This window comes from Neofelis nebulosa, chromosome 14, assembly GCF_028018385.1.
Source record: "Neofelis nebulosa isolate mNeoNeb1 chromosome 14, mNeoNeb1.pri, whole genome shotgun sequence".
In the NCBI taxonomy this organism is placed as follows: Eukaryota; Metazoa; Chordata; class Mammalia; order Carnivora; family Felidae; genus Neofelis; species Neofelis nebulosa.
In genome coordinates, this window is record NC_080795.1 from 82,784,100 (window position 1) to 82,807,091 (window position 22,992).

Consider the following 22,992-nt stretch of genomic DNA (forward strand, 5'->3'; position numbering starts at 1 on the left):
GGGATGCTCTTTCCAAGGAGCCTGGGGCATGTTGGGACATCCTCTCCTCAGGCATGTTGGGATACCCTAAGGAGCCTAGGGCATGCTAGGACATCCTCTCCAAGGAGCCTAGGGCATGCTGGGACACCCTCTCCAAGGCAACGGACAAAGTCTGAGCCTCCCCTTTCTTGCCTCTAAGGAAAAAGCCCTACACCCGGTCGGCCTCTGCGAATTTGAGATACCAGCTGACACACCAGGAACGTGACCTCGGTCGGCTTGTTGGCCTTACGGAGCCTCCCACCGGCGAGATGATGGAGGACAGAGCCCGGTCCTGGTTCGCGACGGCCGGCGTGGTACGTTGGGACAGACAGACCCCCTCACAGTGGCGGGGGGTGGGAGTGGGGGCACGGGGGCTCTCGGCCGGCGGCAGGATGGTGTGGCTGGCTGCTCGGGGCCTGAGGGGCCCAGGACGGGGGCGGGGGTTGCGGAAAGGAGGCGCTGGGGGACAAGGAGCGTGGTCTCGTGCCGCACGCTGGCGTCCACCGAGCCACCAGTGGACAGGACAGCTTGGCAGGTGGTCACCGGCCACCGGGGCTCACACAGCCTCACGACCCGATGCCCAGATGTGGAGATGGGCCCGGCACGGGCCGACGACACAGCTCCCCTCCCCGGCCAGCCCCGCTGCTCTCTCGTGTGCCGTGTGACGCTTCACGTCAGCCCGGCGGCAGAGACCCCAGAGCCGGCCGGCCAGTGGGGGATCCGTCGCTTCCGACTCACGTTCCAGGTGCCACGCTCAGGCCTGCGGGGTGGGCTTCGGCGGGACATCGCCACGGCGCTCAGGCCCCCTTACGGCAAGGGTGTGCGGCAGGGCCCGGGACCGCAGGGGACGGCATGCCCGGCAGAGGCTGCCGGCCTGGCGGAACTGGGGCGCCATCCCCCAGGACACGGGCCTTACCCGGAGTCCGTGGGCCCCGCGGGTGGAGACAGGAGTCTGGGAACAAGGAGTAGAAGCAGTGGCCAGCCCACCATACTCCAGAGACCCACCGGGAGCGAGCCTGCCACGTTAGGGTGAGGAGCCGCCAGTCCCGGTCCCCAGGAGGAAGACCCCGCCACCTGGCCACGGAGACTCCTTGTTCCGGATCCCATCCTGGTTATTTCTGCGGTATGCGGCAGTGGGCAAAGGAGCGGAGCCCGATAAGGACATTATGGCCAGGATTCAGGCCCCAAAGACGAGGCTCTCGGTCACCACCCCCACCCTGGGCAGAGCAGGCAGGTGGGCCTCCGTCATGGCCTCAGGGCGAGCGGCTCAGCAGGGCTGCAGCCGGCCCCGCGCAGCCTCCTCTCGTGAGTTTCCCCAGAGAGAACCCGGGAGGCCGGACAAGCCCGATGTAAGGAGCGGTGTGTGGACTTGGGGCGACGGGGGCGGGAGGACCGCAGCAGAGACCCTGATGCCTCGCTCACCGTCCAGCCGCCGAGGCTCGCGACCACGGCCTTCCCTATGGCGTTAACCTTTGCTGACCGAACCAGCTTACCCGGGCTCCCTCCGAAGGCTGGGCCGTGAGGGGCACAGGCAACGTTGGCTGCCAGGAGAGTACGGACCCCCCCTCAGCAGCGCCGCCTGCGAACTGGGCATGTGGGCCCGGCAGAGTGACAGGCCATCAGCGGGACGAGCGGCAGGCGCTGAGGACCGTACGGGAGCAAGCCTCCGCCCTGCCCTCTGCTCAGCCTGGGTCTCTCTTACTGGAAACACAGGCCTCAGGCCAGTCACGGAGGCCCTGCTCCCCTGCCCTTGGCCCAGATGCCCGGCCAAGCTCAGAGCCTGGGGCTGCAGCGTTGATCCACCCTGCCCCCAGCACACACCCGACCCGGGGATGAGAAAACAACGCAGGACCCACAGGAAGGTTGGAATTGCTTTTATTGGGGTGAGCGCTGCAGGCTCACCCGTGGTCGGGTTAGTGTTCTGCCCTCACGGAGGCAGCCGAAGCCTGGCGCCTCCACCCGCCGCCTGCCTGGGTTAGTGGAACATGCAAAGCTTCATCAGAGAGTGGAGGCAGGGGTGGAAGCCACCGAGGCCAGGGGCTGGATGGAACAAGAGGGGAGGGAACTGGGCTGGGCTGCCTGTGCCGCCTGTGCCCGGGCCTGACAAGGAGGTGAGGCTCTCGCGGACAGACAGGCAGGAAGCACCCAGGGGGGACCCACGGGGGAGCAGAGTCCTGCAGAAGCCCCGGCCATACCCAGCCTGGCCCCGGGGCTGGCACGCCCGGGAGCTGGGCCGGTGGGGAGTCTGTCACCGGGAGGGTCTGTCTCCCACCCCAGGTCTGGGTCCTCGGGGCCTGGGGTGGAGGGAGGACACTGAAGGCACTTACTAAGGGACTGAGGCTGGAAGGCTGAAGCCGGACGCCTGGGGTCTCGGGACAGTGTCAGGGGCTAGGGGTTGGGGACGGCGCCTGCAGCTGGGCAGGGGCCAGGCGCGGGCCGGGCACGGGAGAGGCTTGGCCCGGGCCAGCTGGTTCTGTAGACTGGACCCTCATCTTCCCACGGGCAGGCTGGAAAAGAGATGACTAACCCCGGACCCCCTCCCTCCCCAGCAAGGCCCACCGAGCAAGGAAATCAGTCCTGGAAACAGGAAGAGAAGCTGGTTCTGAGGGCCCTGCTAGTGACGGGGCCGACCCCGCTCCCCTGGGCGGCTAGGATCAGTGGTTGGGTGTCAGTGAGCCCAGCGAGCAGGGCTGGGTGGGGGGGTGGCGGGGGGCGGGGGGACCTTGCCCAGACGATACCCTCTAGAGAGACGGGAGGGCTAGGAGGGCCGGGCTTGGGGCCGGGCCCGGGACCCTCCAAGGCACCTGGCTGTGGTGAGTGGCAGGTAGACAGGAGCAGGGAGGCCTGGGGGATGAGCTGGTCAGCGGGTCTGCACCAGCTCCCTCCCTGACCGCCTCCCTGGGACGCAGGCTGTCTGGACAGCAGATAGATCGTTAATATATTAGTCTGCTCTTTTTGGTTAGACTTTAGGCACCGCTTGGGAGGAAGACACCTTTGAAACGTTAAAGACCCCAACGCCTGGGCAGGGAACCTGGCCACATGCAGAGCGGGAGGGCAAGGGTGCAGGCAGCGGGTCAGGCCGCCGCGGACTCGGGGCCCCCCAGGGAGGACGCGGGCCCCGAGGCGTAGCGGCGGCCGTAGCCCGAGGAAGAGTAGGAGGAGGAGGAGAAGGTCATGGAGAAGCCGGAACCCGTGGCGTCAAAGCTGCCGCGGCGGGAGCCAGCCCGGGAACCGGTGCGCGAGCCGGAGCGCGAGCCGGCCGCGGAGCCAGAGCCGCTGACGCTGTAGGGGCTGTAGTAGCCCTTGCTGGACTGGGCGGCGGCCTCCAGCAGCCGGAGCCCCGTGCCCTCCTCCACCATGCTGCGGTCCAACGCGTCCTTGTACGAGATCTTGAGCTTGGTCTTGGGGCAGGTGAGGTACTTGGAATACGCGCCAACGTCCCGCAGCTTCTGGGCGGTCCGGGCGTCCACCATGCCGCGCTGCAGGGCCTCGTCGAGGGGCACACGGCCCGGCGCGTCGGGCTCGATCAGGCCCCCCGTCAGGTACTGCACCTCCAGGAAGCGCTGGCCTGCCTCGTAGTAGAGCCAGCCCTTCTTCAGGGCCTGGGCGGCCGACATCTTGGTCTTGGTGCGCGGGTCCTCGAAGCCACAGAAGGCTTTCTGGGCCAGGTTGATGCGGTCCACCATGATCTTATCCACCAGGCCCTTGTTGACGGCGTCGGTGACGGGGAAGCGCTCCCCGGTGCCGGGGTCGATGATGCCCCCCGTGCAGGCCTGGGCCTCCAGCAGCCGCTGCCCGGTGATGTTGTCCACCAGGTTGCGGTGCATGGCCTCCGTGATGGACACCTTCTCCAGCGTCTCCGTGTCCAGGATGCCGGCCACGGGGCCCGTCTCCTCGGTGGGGTCTGACCAGGAGGCCGCCTGGGTCCTGGAGGCGGCGGGGCTGATGGGGTAGGAGGAGGAGGACCCCACGGAAGAAGAGCGGGAGCGGAAGCCACCAGCGTTGCCCGAGAGCATGTCGGCGAACTCGGTGATGGAGAGCGTGCCGGCGCGGTACTGGTCCAGCGCCGAGCGGTCGATGAGGCTCCTGGAGATGGCCTCGTCGATGTCGTACTGGCGGCCCGAGCGGCGGTCGATGATCATGGACTTGACCACGCCGTCGGAAGAGGAGATGGTGATCTCCTCCCACTCGCACTCCTGCTCGGACAGCTCCAGGTACGTCTGGTGGTCGATGAGGCCCTTGCGGTAGGCCTCGTACACGGACATCTCCTTGCCCGTCTCGGGGTCCACGATCACGACGCGCCGCTTGCGCACCGAGGACTTGGAGGACGTCTTCCGCTCCCGTTTCTTCTCCTTCAGGGGCAGCAGGCGCAGGCCGGTCTGGGGGTCCGTGACGCAGCGCTCCATGAGCTGCAGGTACGTGAGGTTCTCCTCCGTGTTGGGGTCGAAGAAGCCCTTGGTGTCGTCCGAGGGGTCGGTCAGGATCTCGTTCATCTCCTCGTCAAAGAGGCCGCGCTTGTAGGCCACGTCCACGGGCAGCCGGTGGCTCTCCTCGGGGTCGATGATGCCGCCCGTGGCGATCTGGGCCTCCAGCAGGCGGATGCCGTGGTCCTTCAGGATGAGGCCCTTCTTCATGGCCTGGAAGAGAGAGATGAGCTTCCCCGAGTACGGGTCCTTGTAGCCGGTGACGGCGCGCTCGGCCGACAGCAGCTTGTCCTTGAACTCGGGGCCCACGATGCCCATGCGCACGGCCTCCTCCACAGTCAGCTTGAGCCCCTTGATGGGGTCGATGACGTAGCCGGTGGCCGCCTGCGCCTCCAGGAGCTCGAAGGCCGTGCCGGGGCGGATGATGCCCTTCTTCATGGCCTGATACACGGACAGCCGCTCCTTGGTGGCATCGACGAAGACGCCGGCGATGCAGCTGGTGCCCTCGAGGAACTTCTGCAGGTTCTTGGAGACCTCCTCCACGGAGGTCAGGCCCTCCCGCAGCTGCAGCGCCGTGGCCTCGTCCATGACCTGCGAGCGCACCAGCTCCTCCACCGTGATCTGCTTGCGCAGGCCGCGGAAGGTCAGCTTGCGGGCGTCCGAGAGCGGCAGGAGCAGCTGGCCGCTGGTCTCGTGGCGACGGCACCTCCTGAGCAGCTGCGTGTAGCTGAGGCGCTCGTCCGTGGAGGGATCCGGGTAGCTGCGCACCTCGCTGGGCTCCGACAGCTGGTCGTGCGTGTCCTTGTTGAGGTAGCCACGCTGGTAGGCCACCTCCAAGGGGAGGTGGAAGCCCAGGCGCGGGTCCACGATGCCGCCCGTGGCCAGCTGGGCGTCCAGCAGCCGCAGGGCCTCCTCGGCCGGGATCAGGTCCTTCTTCATGGCCTGGAAGAGCGAGATCGTCTGCTCCGTGTAGGGGTCCCGGTAGCCGGTCACGGCCCGCTCGGCCGAGAGCAGCCGGTCGTGCAGTTCGGGGCCTACCAAGCCCTTCCGCACGGCTTCGTCCACGGTCAGCCGCTCGCCCTTCACGGGATCCAGGAGGAAGCCCGTGGCCGCCTGTGCCTCCAGCAGAAACCGGGCCACCTCGGCGCTCAGCAACCCCTTCTTCAGCGCCTGGTAGACGGTGAGCGTCTGCCGGGAGCCCGGCAGGTAGACGCCGGCCACGCAGCCCGTGCCGTACAGGTAGCGTGAGACCGACTCCGCCTCCAGCACCTCTCGGAGGCTCTTGGCGCCCTCCCGGAGGAGACCGTAGGTCTCGCGGGAGATGATCCGGGCCTCGTAGAGGTCCTCGGCCGTGAGGCGGCGGCGGATGTAGTCGTAGGAAGCCAGGTTCTGCTGGCGCACGATCTCGGTCTTCTCGATAATCTCGATGATGATGATGATCATACGCTCCTTGGTCACCCGGCCGGCCCGGAAGTCCGCCATGAGCCGGGCTCGCTGCTCTTCTGGGATCAGGTCCGACTGCATCACCTCCCACAGGGACATGGTGGAGCCGCCGCGGTCACCGCCGCCAGGGATGTCGATCTGCGTCTCCTCGAACGCCCTGCGGGTCTCCTCCTCCGTGTACACCTGCGGGCTCTCCGCCACCTCCGTCTTCTCGGCTCCTTTCAGGGGCAGCAGGCGCAGGCCCGTCTCGGGGTCCTCCACGCAGCGCTCCAACAGCTGCAGGTAGGTGAGGTTCTCGTGCGTGTTGGGGTCGAAGAAGCCCTTGGTGTCGTCGCTCGGGTCCGCCAGGACGCGGTTCGTCTCCTCGTCGAAGTAGCCGCGCCGGTAGGCCGCGTCCACGGGCAGGCGGTGGCTGTGCACCGGGTCGATGATGCCGCCCGTGGCGATCTGGGCCTCCAGCAGGCGGATGCCGTGCTCCCTAAGGACCAGGCCCTTCTTCATGGCCTGGAAGAGGGAGATCTGTTCCCCGGTGTAGGGGTCGGTGTAGCCGGTGACGGCCTTCTCGGCAGACAGCAGCTTCTCGTGCAGCTCGGGGCCCACGACGCCCGCCTTCACGGCCTCGTGGACGTACAAGCGCTGATTCCTCACAGGGTCCACCAGAAAGCCGGTGGCCGCTTGGGCCTCGAGCAGCAGAGTGGCCGTGCTGGGCCTGAGCAGGCCCCGCCGCATGGCCTCGTAGATGGTCACCTTCTCCTTGGAGTCCTCCAGGTAGATGCCGGCCAGGCAGCCGCTACCCTGGAGAAGCGTCCGCACAGAGTCCACCTCCGACAGCTCCCTCACAGACGTTTTGCCGTCCTTGAGCTGCTCAAACTGGGCCCTGCTGAGGACACCGGCAGCCGCGAGCTCACTGGCCGGCACCGGGGCGCGGAGGCCGCTGAAAGACAGCCTTTCCTGGCGCACGGTCTCCACCTCCTCCACGATGGTGATGACGATCTTGATGATCTTCTCCACGGTGACGGTGCCCGTGCGGAACTGCCGCACCAGCTCCTGTCTCTGCTCCGCCGTGAAGTACTCAGAGCTGAGGAGCTCCCACACGGTCACCGTCTTGCCCTTAAAGCTGCCCACGGGGACCTCAACGGCAGTCTTCTGAAAGGTCTCGCGAGCCTGCAGCTCGGAGCAGAGTCCCTCCCGCCGGGCCCGGGCCTCCTTCTCCGAGAGCGGCAGCAGGCTCAGCCCCGTCAGCGGGTCGGGCCGGCACTGCCGCTGCAGCTGGCCGTAGGCGACCGGCTCCTGTGTGCTGGGGTCGCAGTAGGTCTTGGCTTCGTCCTCGGGCGCCGACAGGGCTCGGCTGGTCTCCTCGTCCAGGTAGCCCCGGGCACAGGCAACGTCTACGGGCACACGGTGGCTCTTGCTCGGGTCCACGATGCCACCTGTGGACAACTGGGCATCCAGCAGGCGCCAGCCCTGCTCCCTGGGGATGAGGCCCTTCTTCAGGGCCTGGAACAGGGAGACGCTCTGCCCCGAGTAGGGGTCTTTGTAGCCGGTCACGGCCTTCTCAGCCGACAGCAGCTTCTCGTGCAGCTCAGGCCCCACCAGGCCGGCCCGCACCGCCTCGTCCACGGTGAGCCGGGCGCTCGTGGCAGGGTCGATGATGTGCCCGGTGCCGGCCTGGGCCTCCAGGAGGGCCACCGCCGCCTCTGGCTGCAGTAGGTCCTTCTTCAGGGCCTCGTAGACGCTCAGCCTCTGTCCCGCCTCCTCCAGCCACACACCAGCAATGACGTTGCCGCCCCGCAGGGCCCGCCGCACGGCGTCCACCTCGGCCACCTCTCGCACCGAACGCTCGCCCTGCTGCAGCTGGCGGTAGAGATCGCGGTCGATGACCCCGCTCTCGAACAGCTCGGCGGCAGGGACCAGGGCGCGCAGGCCCTCGAAGCAAAGCTGCCCTTTCTGCTCGTGCTCCTCGACCACCGTGATGACGATCTTGATGATCTTCTCCACGGTGACCTTGCCCGTGCGGAACTGCCGCACCAGGTCCCGCCGCTGCTCTGCCGTGAAGTACTCTGAGTTGATGAGCTCCCAGATGGTCACCGTCTTGCCCCGGAACTTGCCAAATGGTGCGGACACAGTGGCTTTCTCGAACACGTCCCGGGCCTCCGAGTCAGTGTAGACCAGCTCCCTACCCTTGGCAGCCTGCTCCGTGAGGGGCAGCAGGCGCAGGCCCGTCTCGGGGTCCTCCACGCAGCGCTCCAACAGCTGCAGGTAGGTGAGGTTCTCGTGCGTGTTGGGGTCGAAGAAGCCCTTGGTGTCGTCGCTCGGGTCCGCCAGGACGCGGTTCGTCTCCTCGTCGAAGTAGCCGCGCCGGTAGGCCACGTCCACGGGCAGGCGGTGGCTGTGCACCGGGTCGATGATGCCGCCCGTGGCGATCTGGGCCTCCAGCAGGCGGATGCCGTGCTCCCGCACGATGAGGTCCTTCTTCATGGCCTGGAAGAGGGAGATCTGCTCCCCGGTGTAGGGATCCTTGTAGCCGGTGACGGCGCGCTCGGCCGACAGCAGCTTGTGGTGCAGCTCGGGGCCCACGACGCCCTCCTTCACGGCCTCGTTGACGGTCAGCCGTCGGTTCCGCACAGGGTCCAGGAGGAAGCCCGAGGCAGCCTGGGCCTCCAGCAGGATGAGAGCCGTGCCCGGGCTCAGCAGCTGCCTCCGGAGGGCCGCGTACACGCTCAGCTTCTCGTTGCCGGGCGTCAGCAGCAGCCCGGCAACGCCACCGCGGCCGCGCAGGTAGCCGCGCACGTCGTCCCGCTGAGCGAGCTCGGCCACGGTGGTGCGGCCCTGGGCCAGCCGCTGCAGCTCCTCGGCGCTCAGGACGCCGGCCTCCTGCAGCCACTGGGCCGGCACCTTCCGCCGAAGGCCGTCGAAGGCGTGGTCGGGCTCCACCTCGGCCGCCGGGCCGTCGTGGGCGACCCGGCCGTTCGGCAGGGCTTTGGCGGCCGCGGCCTGCGACGCGGCAACCTCCTCCGAGTGCGCCAGCGCGGCCCGGTGCTCCTCCTCCAGGCGCTGCAGCCGCTCGCGCAGCCGCTGGTTCTCCTCCTCCAGCAGCTTCTCCTGCTGCTGCCGCTGTCGTTCCAGCAGCTGCAGCTCCTCCTGCTTGCGCCGCACGCCCTCCTCGGCCTCATGCTGGCGCTGCCGGGCCTCCTCCATGCTGGCCACCAGCCGCTGCCTCTCCTCCTCCATCTGCCGCTGCTGCCGCTGCTGCTCCTCCCGTAGCTTCTGCGCCTTGGCCACCTCGTCCTGGAAGAGCTGCTCCAGCTTGGCCTTCTCCCGCTCGATGAAGTGCTCCCGCTGCAGCAGGCTGTCCTTCTCCGACAGGAAGCTCTGCTGGAGGGCCCGCGTCTCCTGCACCAGCTGCTCCTGCTGCACGGCCTGCATCTGCAAGGGGGGGGGGGGCGGGGGAGGGGAGGGGAGGGCACGGTCAGGGAGGTGGGCGAGCCGCCGCAGAGCAGGCCCCCACCCGGGGCCCGCCCACGTGCGCCCGTGGGGGCGGGGCCGGTACCTCCTCGGACTTCAGCTGCAGCAGCCTGGCCTCCTCCTTGAGCTTCTCCTTCTCGCGCTCCAGCTCTGCGATGGCGGCCCGCAGGCTCTCGGCGTCGCGGTCGCTCTGCTGCCGCTGGATCTCCAGCGTCTGCACCAGCGTCACCTTCTCCTGCGTGGCGAGCTCGGTGCGGTGCAGCTTCTCCCCGATGTCCTCGGCCTGCCTGCGGAAGCGCTGGGCGTCCTCCTCGGCGCGGGCCTGCGCCCGGCTCAGCTCGGCCACGCGCAGCTTGAGGCGCTCGGCCTCGGCGCTCACCTCCAGCTGCCGCTGCCGCTCCGCCTCCAGGGTCCGCTGGAAGCCCTGCGTCTCCTCGGCCAGCTGCTGGGCCATCTGCTCCTTGTCCTCCTGCAGCTGCCGGGCCTGCTCCTGCGCCAGCTCCTTCTGCCGCTGCAGCAGCTCGGCCTCGGCCTTGAGGCGGGTGGCCTCCTGCACGGCCTGCATCTTCTCCTTGAGCATCTTCTCGGCCAGGGCGCGCTGCTGCGCCAGGTCCTCCTCCGCCAGCTGCCGCAGCCGGGCCGCCTCCTGGGCCGCCACGCTCAGCCGGGCGGCCTCCTCCGCCACCTGCTTCATTTTCTCAGCCTCCTCCTGCAGGAAGCGCTGCGTGTTGTCCTGGTCGCGCAGGATGAGCGCGCGGTTCTCGGCCTCGATGCGCGCCTTCAGCTTGCCGAGCTCCTCCATCTGCACGCGCACGGAGAAGAGCTCCTCCTCCACCTGGCTGCGCTGGCGGGCGGCCTCCGTCACCTCCGCCTTCAGCCGCTGCAGCTCCTCGTCCAGGATGCTCTTCTGGTGGTCCGTCTCCTCCAGCTGCAGCCGCAGCGCGGTCAGCTCCTGCTCCACCTGCGCCTTCTGCCGCAGAGTCTGCTCGGCGAACTTCTTGTGCTTCTCCATCTCGGCGTCGGCCACCCGCTTCTGCCGCAGGGCGGCCTGCTCCGCCTGCGCCCGCCGCGCCGCCTCCTGCTCCGCCTCCTTGCGCAGCTCCTCCGCGGCGGCCTGTGCCTGCGCGCGCGCCTGCGCCTGCTCCTCGGCCGACTGCTTCAGCCGCTCGGCCTCCTCCACCCGCCGCCGCGACTGCGCCGCCTCCCGCTCGGCCCGCTCCCGCGCCGCCTCCGCGTCCTCGGCCGCCCGCCGCGCCGCCTCCGCCTCGCCCCGCAGCCGCTCCAGCACACTCTGCTCCTGCTGCAGCGTCTGCTGCAGCTCCTGCTCCTTCTGCTGCACCGCAAAAGCGTGCGCCTTCTCCTCCGCCTGCAGCCGCTTCTGCGCGGCCTCCTGCGCCAGCTGCAGCTGCCGAGCCGACTCCCGCTCCGCGCGCTCGCGCAGGCGCCGCGCCTCCTCCACCTTGGCCTTGAGCCGCTCCACCTCCTCCAGGGCGGACTTGCGCTGCCGCGCGGCCTCCTCCTCGGCCGCGAGGCTCCTCTGCACACGCTCTTCCGCCTCGCGGCGCCGCTGTTCCTCCTCGGCCGCCAGCTGCCGCTGCCGCGTGGCCTCCTGCTCCGCCTGCTCCTTGCTGCGCAGCGTGTCCTCGGCACTGCTGCGGATGCGCCCCAGCTCCAGCTCCAGCTCCGCCTTGCCGGCGGCCGCCTTTTCAAAGCTCGCCTTGAGCGCCAGGATCTCCTCCTCCACCTGCCGCCGCTGCCGCAGCGTGTCCTCCACCAGCCCCTTCTGCCGCTCCAGCTCGCTCTCCGACGCCTTGCGCAGCTGCGCCAGCCGCTCTTCGATATCCGCCTTGTGCTGGGCGGCCTGCTCCTCCAGCCGCCGCCGCTGGAAGGCTTCGTCCTCCGCCAGCCGCCGCAGGCGCTCGTTCTCCGCCTCCTTCTCCTTGAGCGCGATCTCCGCCTCGGTCTTAAGCCGCGTGGCCTCGCCGATGGCGGCCAGCTTCTCGGCAAGCACCCTCTCCGCCTCCGCTCGCTGCTGCGCCGCATCCTCCTCTGCCAGCTGCCGTTGCCGCTTGGCCTCCTCGGCCAGGGCACGCAGGCGGGCGGCCTCCTCCGCCAGCTCCCGGAAGCGGCTGGCCTCGGCCTCCAGCCTCTGCTTGGACTTCTCGCTGGTGGAACGGGACTCCTCCTCGGCCCGCGCCTTGCTGGCCAGCAGCACCTCCATCTCGGCCCGCACCTTGGCCAGCTCCGCCTCCAGCTCCTGGCGCTTCTGGGTGGCCGCCCCCGCTTCCCGCTGCAAGCGGGCCAGCTCCTCTTCCAGCAGCTGCCGCTGCTGCTCCCCCTGCTCCGTCTCAGCCCGCAGCCGGATCAGCTCCTGTTCCGCCACCAGGCGCTGCTGGGCAGTGCCCTCCGCCAGCTGCCGCTGCTTCTCCAGCTCCTGCTCGGCCAGCTCCCGCTGCCGCACGGCCTGCTCTTCTGCCTTGCCGCGGCGCCGTGCCTCGCGCTCCGCCTCCTCCTTCTGCTTCTCCGCCTCCGCCTGCGCCAGGCTCTTCTGCTGGGCCACCTCCTCCGCCTGCAGCCGCAGCCGCAGCGCCTCGTTGGCTTTCAGCCGCCAGCGCTCCAGCTCCTGCTCCGCCTCCTCGCGGGCCCGCTCGGCCTCTGCCTGCTGCTGCGCCCGCCGCTCCGCCTCCTCCCGCAGCTGCGCGACGGCCACGTGCTCTTCCTGCAGCGTGCGCTCCAGCTGCGCCGTCTTCTCCGCGAAGGAGGCGCGCTTGCTCTGCAGCTCCGCCTCCGCGCTGCGCTGCGCCGTCTCCAGGGCCACCTGCACCTGGCGGGCCCGCTCGGCCTCGGCCTGCCGCAGGCGCCGCTCCGCCTCCTCGGCCTGGAGCCGCAGTTCCTCGAGCGCCTGCAGGGCCCGCTGCTTTTCCCGGGCCGCCTCGGCCTCCGCCTTCACGCGCAGGGCCAGCTCCGCCTCCGCCTGCCGCTTGCGCTGGCTCTCGTCCTGCACCTGCCGCCGCAAGCGCTCCGCCTCCTCCTGCGCCTGCCGCTTCTGCGCCTCGGCCTCCTCCGCGCGTGCGCGCAGCGCCTGCAGCTCGCCCTCGGCCCCACCCCGCTGGCGCTCGGTCGCCTCCAGCTGCAGGCGCACCACGCGAATCTCCTCCTCGATGCGCAGCCGGCTGCGTTCCGCGGCCTCCGCCTGCCGGGCCTTAGCCTGGATCTCCGCTTCCGAGCTCTGCCGCAAGTGCTGCAGCTCTTCCTGGATGCTTCGCTTCTGCTGCTGCGCGTCCACCGCCGCCTCTTCCCGCCGCGCCACCTCCTCCTGCATGCGCCGCTGCAGCTCCCGGGCCTCCTGCTCTGCCTGCGCCTTCGCCTGGGCGTGCGCCTCGGCCAGCTGCCGTTGCTTCTCCAGCGCGGCCTCCACCTCGGCTAGCCGCTCCCGCTCCTCTGCCCGCTGCTGCTCAGCCAGCCTCTGTGGCCGCGGCAGAGAGAGGGAGAGAACCAGAGAGAGCGGTGAGCACAGAGTGGGCCGCCAGGCACTCACATGACACGGCACCACCACAGTTCACTCCGACAGCGCGGTGCGGGGGTTGGGGGGGAGGGTCGAGGGAAGACAGGGGTCACAGCCCGGCGGAGGGAGACAGCGTGCACCCGCCCAGGGCACTCAAGGCAGCGAGCGCAGCCTGGCCCCACCGTGCTCACCAGCCTGGGGAAGGAGGCCCAGGCGTCCTCCCCTCTTCCCGCAGACAGGCGATGGAGACAGATGGACAGGGGGGGAGAGAGAGAGAGAGAGAGAGAGAGCAAAGCAGGAAGTTCGCAGGGCGTGCGAGCCGCACCCACCACACAGCCCTGCCTGAGCCCCGCCGAACACCTGCCCGCCTGGCTCTGGCTGCAGGGTCCCTCTCTCTGGACCTGGGCCCGTTCCTGCCGCCCAGCGGGGTGGAACAGGATACAACGGCCAGTGTGAAACAGCAGAGCAGATCTGAGGGCCTTGCAAGCCAGACGGCGAGTCTACCCAGGAAGCAGGAGGAACAGGACAGGTAGCCACCCCGGCCCACCGTGAGACACGCCAGAACCCCCCCCCCCCCCTTCCCTAGCCCCGGTGATCTGACACTCCCCAGCTCTTCCGGAGCAAGTGGCCAAGTGCAGAGGCCACGTGGAATCCCGAGGAGGAACACACACACGAGCGCCGGTAGGACGCCTGTCGGGGGCACGTGCCAACAGAGGAGAAAGAGGAGGCGCCAGCCACCACGGGGAGAGCAGTGCAGCGCCAGGCCAAGGTGGGGCAGGCCACGGGTGCAGGGAGCCTGGGGGCAGGCCGTGCCGCAAGGAGAGGGTGCTGGTGGCCTCAGGCAGGAGGGCGGGAGGGAGCTGTACCACGTGGTCTTATACAGGTTCCCAGGGGCAGCATCTGGGCAGGGCGGGTGGGAAGACGGCACCCCCACCCCCAGCAGGCCATACCTCCTCCTCCTCCATGCGCCGCAGGGTCTCACTGATGAACTTGATGTACTGGCTCGTGAGCGTGGTCAGCTCGCTGTACCTCGTCCGCAGGTCTACGTACTGGGGAGCAGGAGGAAGGATGCAGCCAGAGTCAGCCCTGCCATGAGCCACGGGGCCCGTGCAGCCCACCCGGCCCCACCAGCCCCACCCTTGGCCCTACCTCCTGGATGACGCTCTCAGACCCAGACTGGACCTTGGGCTTCTTGGCTGGGGAGGCCACCGGCTCAAGCTGTGCCTTGTACGTGACCAGCTGGAGCTCGTAGTCCTGTGAGGACACGCTGGTCAGCTGCTAGCTTCGCTTTCTCTCACCCTGCCCCTGAACCCACCCCTGAACCCGCCCAAGGCTTTCACCAGCGTGGCCTGGGTTCAGGGTGCCCCCTGGGGACCCAGCGGGACTCCCTTGACATGCCGGGCCTCCGTGAGGGTCGCAGGAAGCCAGGGAGCCTCACCTTAATGGCGTTGATATACTGCTTCGCGAGCTCCTGGCACTCCTCCACCTTCTCCCCGTGCTGCTCGATTTCCTCCAGCAGCGCCTGGCGGGCGGGGGCGGGGTGGTCAGCGGCCACGGGGTGCGCGCTCCAGCCCCACCCCCGGCCACACGCAGCCCGCACCCACCTTCTCCTGCCGCAGCTGCTCCCGCACGGCCTGGCTGTCGGCCAGCGGCACAGCCTGGATCTTCTCCTGCCGCTGCTTGGCGTCCTGCAGCCAGGCGCCCAGCGGCTCTGCGCTCTCCCGGTAGTACCGGAGCTGGCGGCCCAGCTGTTCGAGCTCACGCTGCCTCACGTCCGTCTGGGCCAGCACGGCCTGCCAGCGCTCCAGCAGCGGGGCCACGCGCTCGCGCCAGCGCTCCACCTCCACGTCCCGCTCGCCGTGCTGCCGCTGCAGCCGCTCGCCCACCTCCTGCGCCCCCCGCAGCTCGTCCCGCAGGGCGTCGAACACCGGCTGCTGTGCTTCCGCCTGGGCCCGCAGCTTCTGTTGGGGGAGCCAGAGAGGTGGGCGTGGTTTCAGCCCCAGGGCCCCGCCTCCCCCGCCCCCCCCCCCCCCCCGGGGCCCCTGGCCCTCACGGCAAGGCCCAGGCCCAGCGGCCGCACCTTCAGCGCGGCCTTGGTGGCCTCAAGCTCTGGGAGGGTGGCAGGCACGGCCTGGGCCTCCTTGAGCTGCTCCTCATGTGCCCTGAGCACCTCCTCGGCCCCCTGCGTGCTGCGGATCACCAGGCTGATGGTCTTGAGCCTGTGGGCAGAACGAAGCTCAGCTCGGGGCTGGCGGGTGTAGGTGTATGGCAAATCTGACGCAGTGGAACCAGAGTCCTGGTGGTCAGCTGACCCCTGGGGTCACAGAGTTCGGAGAGAAGAGGGGCCTCGGGGAGAGGGTGGTGGTTGGAGACCTCTGGGACACAGGGACACTTCCGCTGTGGACTGAGTCCCGAAGACAGGTTGTGCTGTCCAGGAGACAGAAAGCTCCGACATCTTGAAGCTGAAGAGACCCCCCAGTCTGCTGCCCCTGGGGCCTGGGAGAAGCTCTCAGCCTTCCGGCCCCGAGACTGGGTAAGGGGCAATACCACGTGCCGTTCGGGGACCTTCCTCTGAAACACCGTATTTGCCTTCACGGCGAAACAACAGCCACCGGTGAGAGGTGTTGTTTACTCTCGTGGCGTTGTAAGACATTACAGACACCGGGCCCTTTGAGCCCAGTCAGCGGTGAGACTGAGGGAGGGGGGTGGACGACTGCACACCCAAAAGAGAGCCTGAGCTTTGTGAACACGTGTGCCGAAGTGAACAGCAAAGGAGGAAAGACGTGCCTGTGGGTGGGTGGGGGCGAGGGGCCAGCGGAGGAAGGTGCCTGATAAGGACTGCATCTCCCTGGGGGGCAGCCAGCACAGACCATGGGGAGGGGAGTGGGGAGACCGAGAGGGGGAAACAGGCCCCTCACAAAGACCTTGGCGTCTAGCCCACTCACCCAGCACCCCCCAACCCCCCGCCTGCCCTCTGCGGTTCCTCTCCCCACCCACCGACTAGAAGTGCCCCCCCCCCACCCCGGCTGAGCCCCTGTCTGGACCTAACTGGCCATGGGCCACCCCCATTTCTCGACTTCCTCACTCGGCTTCTCCTCGGTCTCCTCCCTGCGCCTGCACGCCCCTAGGCCCTGGTGTCCCACAGCCCCACGCCCCAGTGAGGCGCAGCTGAGCCCTCTCCCCACGTTGGGTCCCCAGGAGTCCCATCTTCAGGGCACGTCCACAACCACCACCCTGGTCTGTGCCCACCCCCCTTTAACCAGATCTGTCAGATCTTTCCTCCTTGACCCTGTCCCCTACCCATCAGCCAGGGCACAGCACTCAGGCACACTTAGGACCCTCCCGTGGCCACAGGCTCCCCCCCCGGCCCCCCACCGGTGCACTCACTTCTCTAGGTAAATGGCGGACAGGCTGCGGACCTGCTCCAGCTTGCCCAGGGTCAGTTCCAGCTCTGAGCGCAAAGTGGGGGCAGCGGGTGACGGCTCGGGCAGGGCCAGGACCTTCTCGGCCTCGGCAGAGAGTCGGGCGACCCCCTTGCCCAGCCCCTCCACCTCAGCCTGGGCTTTCTGAGGAGAAAGCGGGCAGGAGACAAGCTGACTCTGGGAGCCCCGCACCCACAGCCCTGGGGAGGGGCGGGGAGGGGCGATGGGGGGGGGGGGGGGCAGGGACGGGCAGGTGCCTGCCTGCTGCTCGGCGATGCGCTGGGCACACTCCCGGGCCGGTTCTTTGTCCAGCGGCAGCCGCAGGCGGTGCACGGTGCGCGTCTCACAGGCCTCGAGCTGCAGCCGGATGTCCTTGAGCTCCGAGATGCAACGCTGGCAGCGGGACTCCTCCTGCTCGCCTGCGGGTGCATCGGGCTCAGGCGGCGGCCCGGCCCGCCGCCCACCACCCGCCCGCCGGGGCCTGCCCGCCGCCTACCCTGCTCCGCGCTCTGCAGGAGCTGCTGGTAATGGCGGCTGCAGGAGCCGTACTCGCGCTCGGCCTGCAGCCGGTCCTCAGGCCCGAAGCCACCCGCGTCCTGACTGTCCCGCAGGAAGGCCTGGTAGTGAAGCTCCAGGTTGCGCAGGGCCTGCCGCTGCTCCTCCGGCTTCAGAGTTCGGAACTGCGGGCGGCACTCGGGGCTGAGCGGGGGGGGGGGGGGGGGGCGGGAGAAGCCACCCCTCACCCCCCGTCCCGAGTGCGGCCCGTGGGGAAGTCCTACCGTGACCAGGGACCAGGAGCGGATGAGCTGCACGTCACGGCTGAGGTTCTGCCACGCCAGCAGGCTCTTCAGGTCCACGTGCAGCTGGTGCCACAGCGTGACTAGAGCCTGGAGCTGGGCGTCCAGCCTGGCGGGTCGGGAGCACGGTCAGAGGCCTCTGGGCCCCGGGCCCGCGGCCCCCCACCGCACCTGCCAGGCCCCGGGCCACCCACCTGGTGACGGCTTCCTGGGCCTCCTGGTTGGGCGGGGGCACAAGGAAGCACACGGAGGGCACGGCGGCCTCACTGCCGGAGCTGCTGAGCACCTTCCAGTGGGATGGCTGCGCGGGACCCACCAGCTGGCACTCATCACCCTTGTGCACAGTCACCTGTGGGGAGCCGGAGCCGTCACAGCGTGGCCAGGCCCCGCCCCCCCACCCCCACCCCCGGCAGGCCCCGCCCAGTGCGCAAGTCCGCTCAGCCGGGCCCTCACCTCCACCTGCTTGTAGTCACACACGGCCAGAAGGGGCACGCGACCCCGCACAGGGTGGGCTTGGCTTCGGGGCTTCAGCTGCACGATGGCCTTGGCCCGCTTGGCCAGGCCCGAGAGGTGTGCCCTGTACTCGCCAAGCTGGTCCTTCTCATCCTGCCAGGGAGGGGACACTCAGAGACCACGGTCCAGCGCCCGGACACCACGTGCCTAGATGACGTTCCGTGAAGACCCATATGCCTGCCCCAGGCAACGAGCAAGCTCTTCTGGTACCCCACCTCTGTGCCCTGCTGCCGGTCCTGGGGTACAATGGGGCTGGGCACATGAGAGCAGGAGGCGGGGCCGGGGCGGCGACCCAGAGCTCGGCCCCCCACAGACCCCACAGCTCGTCCTTCCTTCCTGGCCAGAAGTAAGTGCCCCCTGCCCCCAGGTCACACACCGTGTCCTCCAGGAGAGCAGCCCCACTGCGCTCTGGCTGCACTCGACCTCTCTCCCTCGCAATGTAGGTCATCCGCCTCCTCCCATCCAGCCTCTCCAACGGGCTAAACCCCACGAAGGACTGTCCGGGGGCTGCGGTCAGAGTCCACCTTGAAAGTGCCCGTGTCACTCCTGTCTGTCCCACGATGATTTCCCAGCCTTCACTGACCCCGACTCCTGGCCACAGGAGTCCCCAGCCAGCAGGGGCCTCCCCATCTCCTCTCTCATCCGTCACTCCCCGCCAAGCTCCCCAGGGGGGCCCAGCACCCCTCCCCAGCCCCAGGGCACACGGGCACCACGTCCAGCTGCCCCTCCGCCCTACACAGCCCTTCAGACCTGGCCTGTCCAGACATCAGGCCCACGATGCCGGTGGGCTGTGTCCGCTGACCGGCCAACACAGTGTGGCTGAGCCAGGCCTCTGGTGCTCTGGGGGCTCCAGGGGCTCAGGCAGTGGAGGACCTCACATCGGCTCGGGCGGCCACCTGCCACTACTCCAGGACCCTGCCACTAAGCCCTCCGGTTCCCCAACCCCCATCCCGCTGCGTTGACCAACCTCTGTCACATCTCCCCCCCCCAACGCCCCTGCCCTTCTCGTCACCATGCCTCCACCTCTAGAGACCTTCACTGAGCACCCATGTGGCTCAGATGCCAGCCTGTCCCCTCCAGCTCCCCCCGCCACCTGCCCCTGCCTGTGCCATTCCCCCCCCCTCCCCCGCTGACGGCTGCCTGCCCTAGTCCCTCGGGGCCTCAGCACCCACCTCGCTGCGGGAGAGCCCTGAGCCGGCAGGGGCCGAGGCAGTCAACTCACCTGGGCATCCTGCAGCAGGTCCTCCAGACGCGTGACGGTGATGGAGCGGTCACAGGTGTACTTCCTGCGCAGCATCTCCTGTAGCTTCCGTAGCTGCTCCTCAGTGTCCCGCACGTCCGAGAAGAACTAGAAAACAAGAAGGGGTCAGGCGGGGCCAGTGGGGCCACAGGCTGCTGAGTGTCTGACACAAGTTCTGCGGGGCGGTGCCGTGACCCGTTAACTGCGTGCTAACGGACGTGGAGAGGGGCCTGGAGTCACCCGTAGTGGTCTGGGGCTCTGTGGGGATGCTGCCACTGAGGCAGGGGGGAGGGCCCGCTTCTCACCTGGAAATAGGCCGTGTTCTCCTTCAGGTGTGCCTCGATACAACAGCACAGCTGTAGCATCCAGCTCCACTGGGTCTGCAGGGCGGCCTGGAAGGACTGGCACCCGCCCAGGCACCGGGTCAGGCCCCCTGCCGGCCCCTGGGGTCCCCACGGCCGGCCCCCACCCCCAGCTGGCCCTGGGGCTCCCCACGGCCCGCCCCCACCTCCACTGTAGGCCGAGCAGGGTGCCCCTCCCGCAGCAGCCGGTCCCCGGTGCTCTGAATCTCCTTGACTTTCTTTTCCTTCAGCTCCAGCTCACGCATCAGGGCCTGACACACAGACAGCGGGTCTCAGGGATGGTGTCGGGGCCACAACAGGGTCCACCGGTGGAACACCAGCCGGCATCCTGGGACCCAACTGGGGCAGGGCAGTCCCGGAAGGCTCTAGAAAGTGACCTCACCGAGTAGCTCTCCTTCTTGGCAGCCATGTTGGAGTTGTGCTCCCCCCAGTCGAAGCCCACCTCTTCCTCTTCCTTCTCACTGAGCCACATCAGCTCTTTGGTGGCAGCCGCCACAAAGCCGTGCAGGCCCTCCAGGGCACGGAGCCGGGCCTTGGAGGAGTTCTGCAGGTAGACGAGAGCGGGGTCAGCAGGCCACAGCGCCCGCCCCTGTGCCCCCCGCCCCCCTCCTCTCCCCGCAGCCCCCCAACTCACCAGCAGCTTGGCGTACTGCAGGTCTAGCCGGCCCAGGCAGTCCCGGTAGGCGCTCCGGGGGCCTGGGGAAAGCTGCCCCTGTGGGAGGCACGAGTGGTGAACCTTCCGGCGACCGGGGTCTGCCCCCGCCCCCTGCACTGCCCACCCCCAGGGGCCTGCACCCCTGCGGGAGACACAAGTGGCGAACCTTCTGGCGGCCGGAGTCCGGCCCCGCGCCCCCCTAGCACTGCCCACCCCCCGGGGTCCTGCACACCTCGTCAGCTCGCGCCCGCTCAATCTTGGCCCGGAACTCCTCGATGGACTGGTGCAGGCCACGGTGGCTGCCCAGCTGCGCCTCCACACTGGGCAGGTCCCCACCCCACTCGGCACCGTCCACCCGACGCTGGTTCTCCTCCACCCAGGCCAGCAGGTCCTGTAGGTAGCGCAGGGAGGCGTCCTCGAGCTCGGGCCGCCTCTGCGTGCTCTGCACCGTCACCTGGGTCACGGGGGCAGCTACGCCTGCCTTCAGCCGGAGGTTGTACTCGGTACGGATGGCCACCAGGCGCTCGTGCAGGCGGTACACCCTGGGGACGGTGGGGACAGTTGGAGGGCTGAGCTGAGGCCAGGCTGCGCCGAGACCCACCCCCCACCCCCCAGCACGGGGCACGGCCCACCTGCGGTACATCTGCTCCCCCTGCGGGTGACGCCCGTCCTTGAGGGTCTGCACGTCGTTGAACAGCAGCCGGATCATGCCGTCGGCCTTGTCCAGGTCTCGTTCCACCTCGGCGGCCCGCTGCGGGGCCTTGTTTGCGGCCAGCAGGCGGACATCCTGCAGGCGTGGCACCCACAGCTGCCTCCGGGGCCCTGACCCATCCTTTCCCCTCCACCACCCAGCCCTGCATTTGCCGCTAACAGGCACCTCTGGCCGGATTGCCAGCCCCTGGCTCCGCCGGGTCCGAGGGGCTGGACCTCCTCCTCCCGTGCCCCAGCCCCTCTCCCTCCACAAACTCCCGCCCGAGCTCACAGCCCTGCCCCTGCTGGGCCCTGTGGGTCTGGAGCCCTCTCCACCACCTCCTCCCACCGGCACGCCTCTCAGGCCCGGAACAGAGGACGGTGGCCTCTTCTACATCAGCTCTGCCCAAAGCGAGCCGTCAGAGTTAGCGGCACAGCAGGAGAGGAGCTGGGGCCTGCTCTCCGCCCACTGGCCACAGGGCGTGGCAGGCTCTGGGCCACCAGCCTCCCTCCGGCCTCCCCCCCCCCCCCCCCCCCCCCCCCCGCCACTGCTGGCCCCTCCCCTCACCGACTGAAGCAGGATGTCGGCCTGCTTCAGCTGCTCCTCGCACAGCACGGCCTCCATCTGCAGTTTGCTCACGATGCGCTGAAGACACTCCAGCCTGCGGCCCACAGCACCCACAGGAGCCGGCGTGAGTGCGGTCCTCCCGCCGCCGGGCTCTCCCGGCCGCAGACCGCGCCCCTCCCGCCGCGGGCCTCCCTGCCGGCCCTGCGGCTCACAGCGGAGCCGGCCCCAGTGTGGGATTCCCAGCCTGGGGGGGGGTGGTTTCCTCCTCAGGCAGTGACTCACCCTCGGGTGGCTTCCCGCCCCGCCACAGGGCCCCACCCGCCCACTGCCTCCCCCACCCCCGCACCCACCTCTCGTACTCTGCCCGGAGCTGCTTCTCTCGCTCCAGGATGGCCACGTGCAGCTTGCCCCATTCCTTCTCCACATCCAGCGGGTGGTACCCAGGGGGCACCTTAAGCTGGCCGGCTTGCACCGCACCCTGTGGGCAGGGGCCAAGCTCAGAGGGACGCCCGGCCCCCCCGGCCTGCCCCACCTGGCACAGCCCGGTGCCAGAAGCCCAGCAATGAGGCCGTGCCCTGGGGTCCGGGCCCGTGGACGGCACCCCCCCACACCGCCCTCCAGGACCCCCACTCACCTCCAGGAACTGGTAGATGCCCTTGGACCGGTTCTTGTCGGCCTCCTTGGCCGGAAGCTCCGTCTCCTTAAACTTCAAGAACTGGCACCACAAAATCTGTGGGGAACAGGGTGTCAGCGGCTGAGCCGGGGCCCCGCAGGGGGCGCGGGAGCCAGTGCGGAGGACGGGCCCACCTCGATCTCCTCAAAGCTGGAAGGGAACCTGCGCTCCTCGAAGGCAGCGGTGTGGTGTCGAACCCACTGTAGCAGCAGCAGCACGAGCTCCTGGTACTCCTGCCAGCGCAGCTGCAGCTCCTGGAGGCGAGGGGGAGGCCGTGAGGGGCCGCCCACCCCGCCCCCCCCCGCCCCGCCCCTCCCCACCCCTCCCCTCCCACTCACGTTGGCCTTCACCCCGTCCTGCACATCGGGCACCCGGGGCATGGCATCGTACAGGGAAGACACGTAAGTGATGATGGACTTCTCGTCGGGCTGAGGGACGTCCACGTCTGTGGGAGAAGGGCAGGCGTCAGAGGGAGCGCGGCGAACGGGCACGCAGGGCGGAGGGAGAAGGGGCGGTGGCACGCACCCTCAGGGTCCAGGAGACGGGTCACTCCCAAGTCCCGCTCCGCCACGGAGAAGGCCTGGTCCAGATTCTCAAGATTGGTCTGACGATACACCTTGTTCATGTCGATGAGCATGGGCCTGGGGACACAGGGGCAGGTGTGACAGTGAGGGCCGTGGGGCGGGTTGGCACGCAGACAGGGATGCGGAGAACCAGCTTCCCCCGCCACGTCCCTGCAAGCACACAACCCCAACCCCACACTCACCCGCCCCGCTAGTGCCCCATGCTGTCCACCTGTGTGGCCCTGCGTGCAGACACTGTGCACTTCAGGCCTCGCCCCCTGGAGCTCAAGGGGCCTCCGGTGGGCATAGGTGCAGGGTGGAATACCGAGTGAGGGTAAAGGTCAGCCTAGAATTCCTGCAGCTGCCCTGCCCACCAGGCCCCAGGTCTTACGGGGGTGGGGGGAGGGCAGGGGTCCACCGAGAACCGTTCCCACTGTGGTCTGGCTACCCTGGCCCCTTCTGGGGCATCCATGTGGGGCTGACACTGGGCCCCTGACCTCGAGGCAGTCAGCAGAGCCTCTGGAAGGGCCCTGGGCGGAGGAGGAAGGGGTGTGGGTGGGGCCGTGTCTGCCTGCACCCTTCCAGAGGGGTGGACTGGCACTGGGACTCAGCCGCCCGAGGCTGCGGGTTCCTGTCGGTGGCAGGCACCCCTCC

The 22,992-nt window shown here is 69.1% G+C and overlaps 1 protein-coding gene across 17 annotated transcripts in view; it reads right to left on the minus strand.

Moving 5' to 3' along the window:
- Positions 1-1,877: 1,877 nt before the first annotated feature.
- The window catches only part of PLEC (plectin), a 56,276-nt gene continuing 35,161 nt past the window's right edge, over positions 1,878-22,992 (minus strand). For 16 of the 17 annotated variants that reach the window (XM_058699385.1, XM_058699384.1, XM_058699393.1 and 13 more), the window contains 26 exons: positions 22,301-22,416; positions 22,114-22,220; positions 21,910-22,029; positions 21,737-21,832; positions 21,453-21,580; positions 21,103-21,196; positions 20,477-20,631; positions 20,077-20,386; positions 19,824-19,901; positions 19,572-19,733; positions 19,336-19,440; positions 19,133-19,228; positions 18,810-18,935; positions 17,528-17,680; positions 17,269-17,423; positions 17,057-17,183; positions 16,774-16,957; positions 16,539-16,696; positions 16,243-16,421; positions 14,936-15,074; positions 14,460-14,816; positions 14,294-14,377; positions 14,005-14,109; positions 13,806-13,904; positions 9,436-12,816; positions 1,878-9,311 (listed from right to left, as the gene is read on the minus strand). In XM_058699385.1, coding sequence (XP_058555368.1) covers positions 3,093-9,311; positions 9,436-12,816; positions 13,806-13,904; positions 14,005-14,109; positions 14,294-14,377; positions 14,460-14,816; positions 14,936-15,074; positions 16,243-16,421; positions 16,539-16,696; positions 16,774-16,957; positions 17,057-17,183; positions 17,269-17,423; positions 17,528-17,680; positions 18,810-18,935; positions 19,133-19,228; positions 19,336-19,440; positions 19,572-19,733; positions 19,824-19,901; positions 20,077-20,386; positions 20,477-20,631; positions 21,103-21,196; positions 21,453-21,580; positions 21,737-21,832; positions 21,910-22,029; positions 22,114-22,220; positions 22,301-22,416 — 13,033 coding nt within the window. In that variant the 3' untranslated portion in view covers positions 1,878-3,092. The remainder of the gene's footprint in view (positions 9,312-9,435; positions 12,817-13,805; positions 13,905-14,004; positions 14,110-14,293; positions 14,378-14,459; positions 14,817-14,935; positions 15,075-16,242; positions 16,422-16,538; positions 16,697-16,773; positions 16,958-17,056; positions 17,184-17,268; positions 17,424-17,527; positions 17,681-18,809; positions 18,936-19,132; positions 19,229-19,335; positions 19,441-19,571; positions 19,734-19,823; positions 19,902-20,076; positions 20,387-20,476; positions 20,632-21,102; positions 21,197-21,452; positions 21,581-21,736; positions 21,833-21,909; positions 22,030-22,113; positions 22,221-22,300; positions 22,417-22,992) is intronic. The other variant, XM_058699398.1, reaches the window with a different exon arrangement.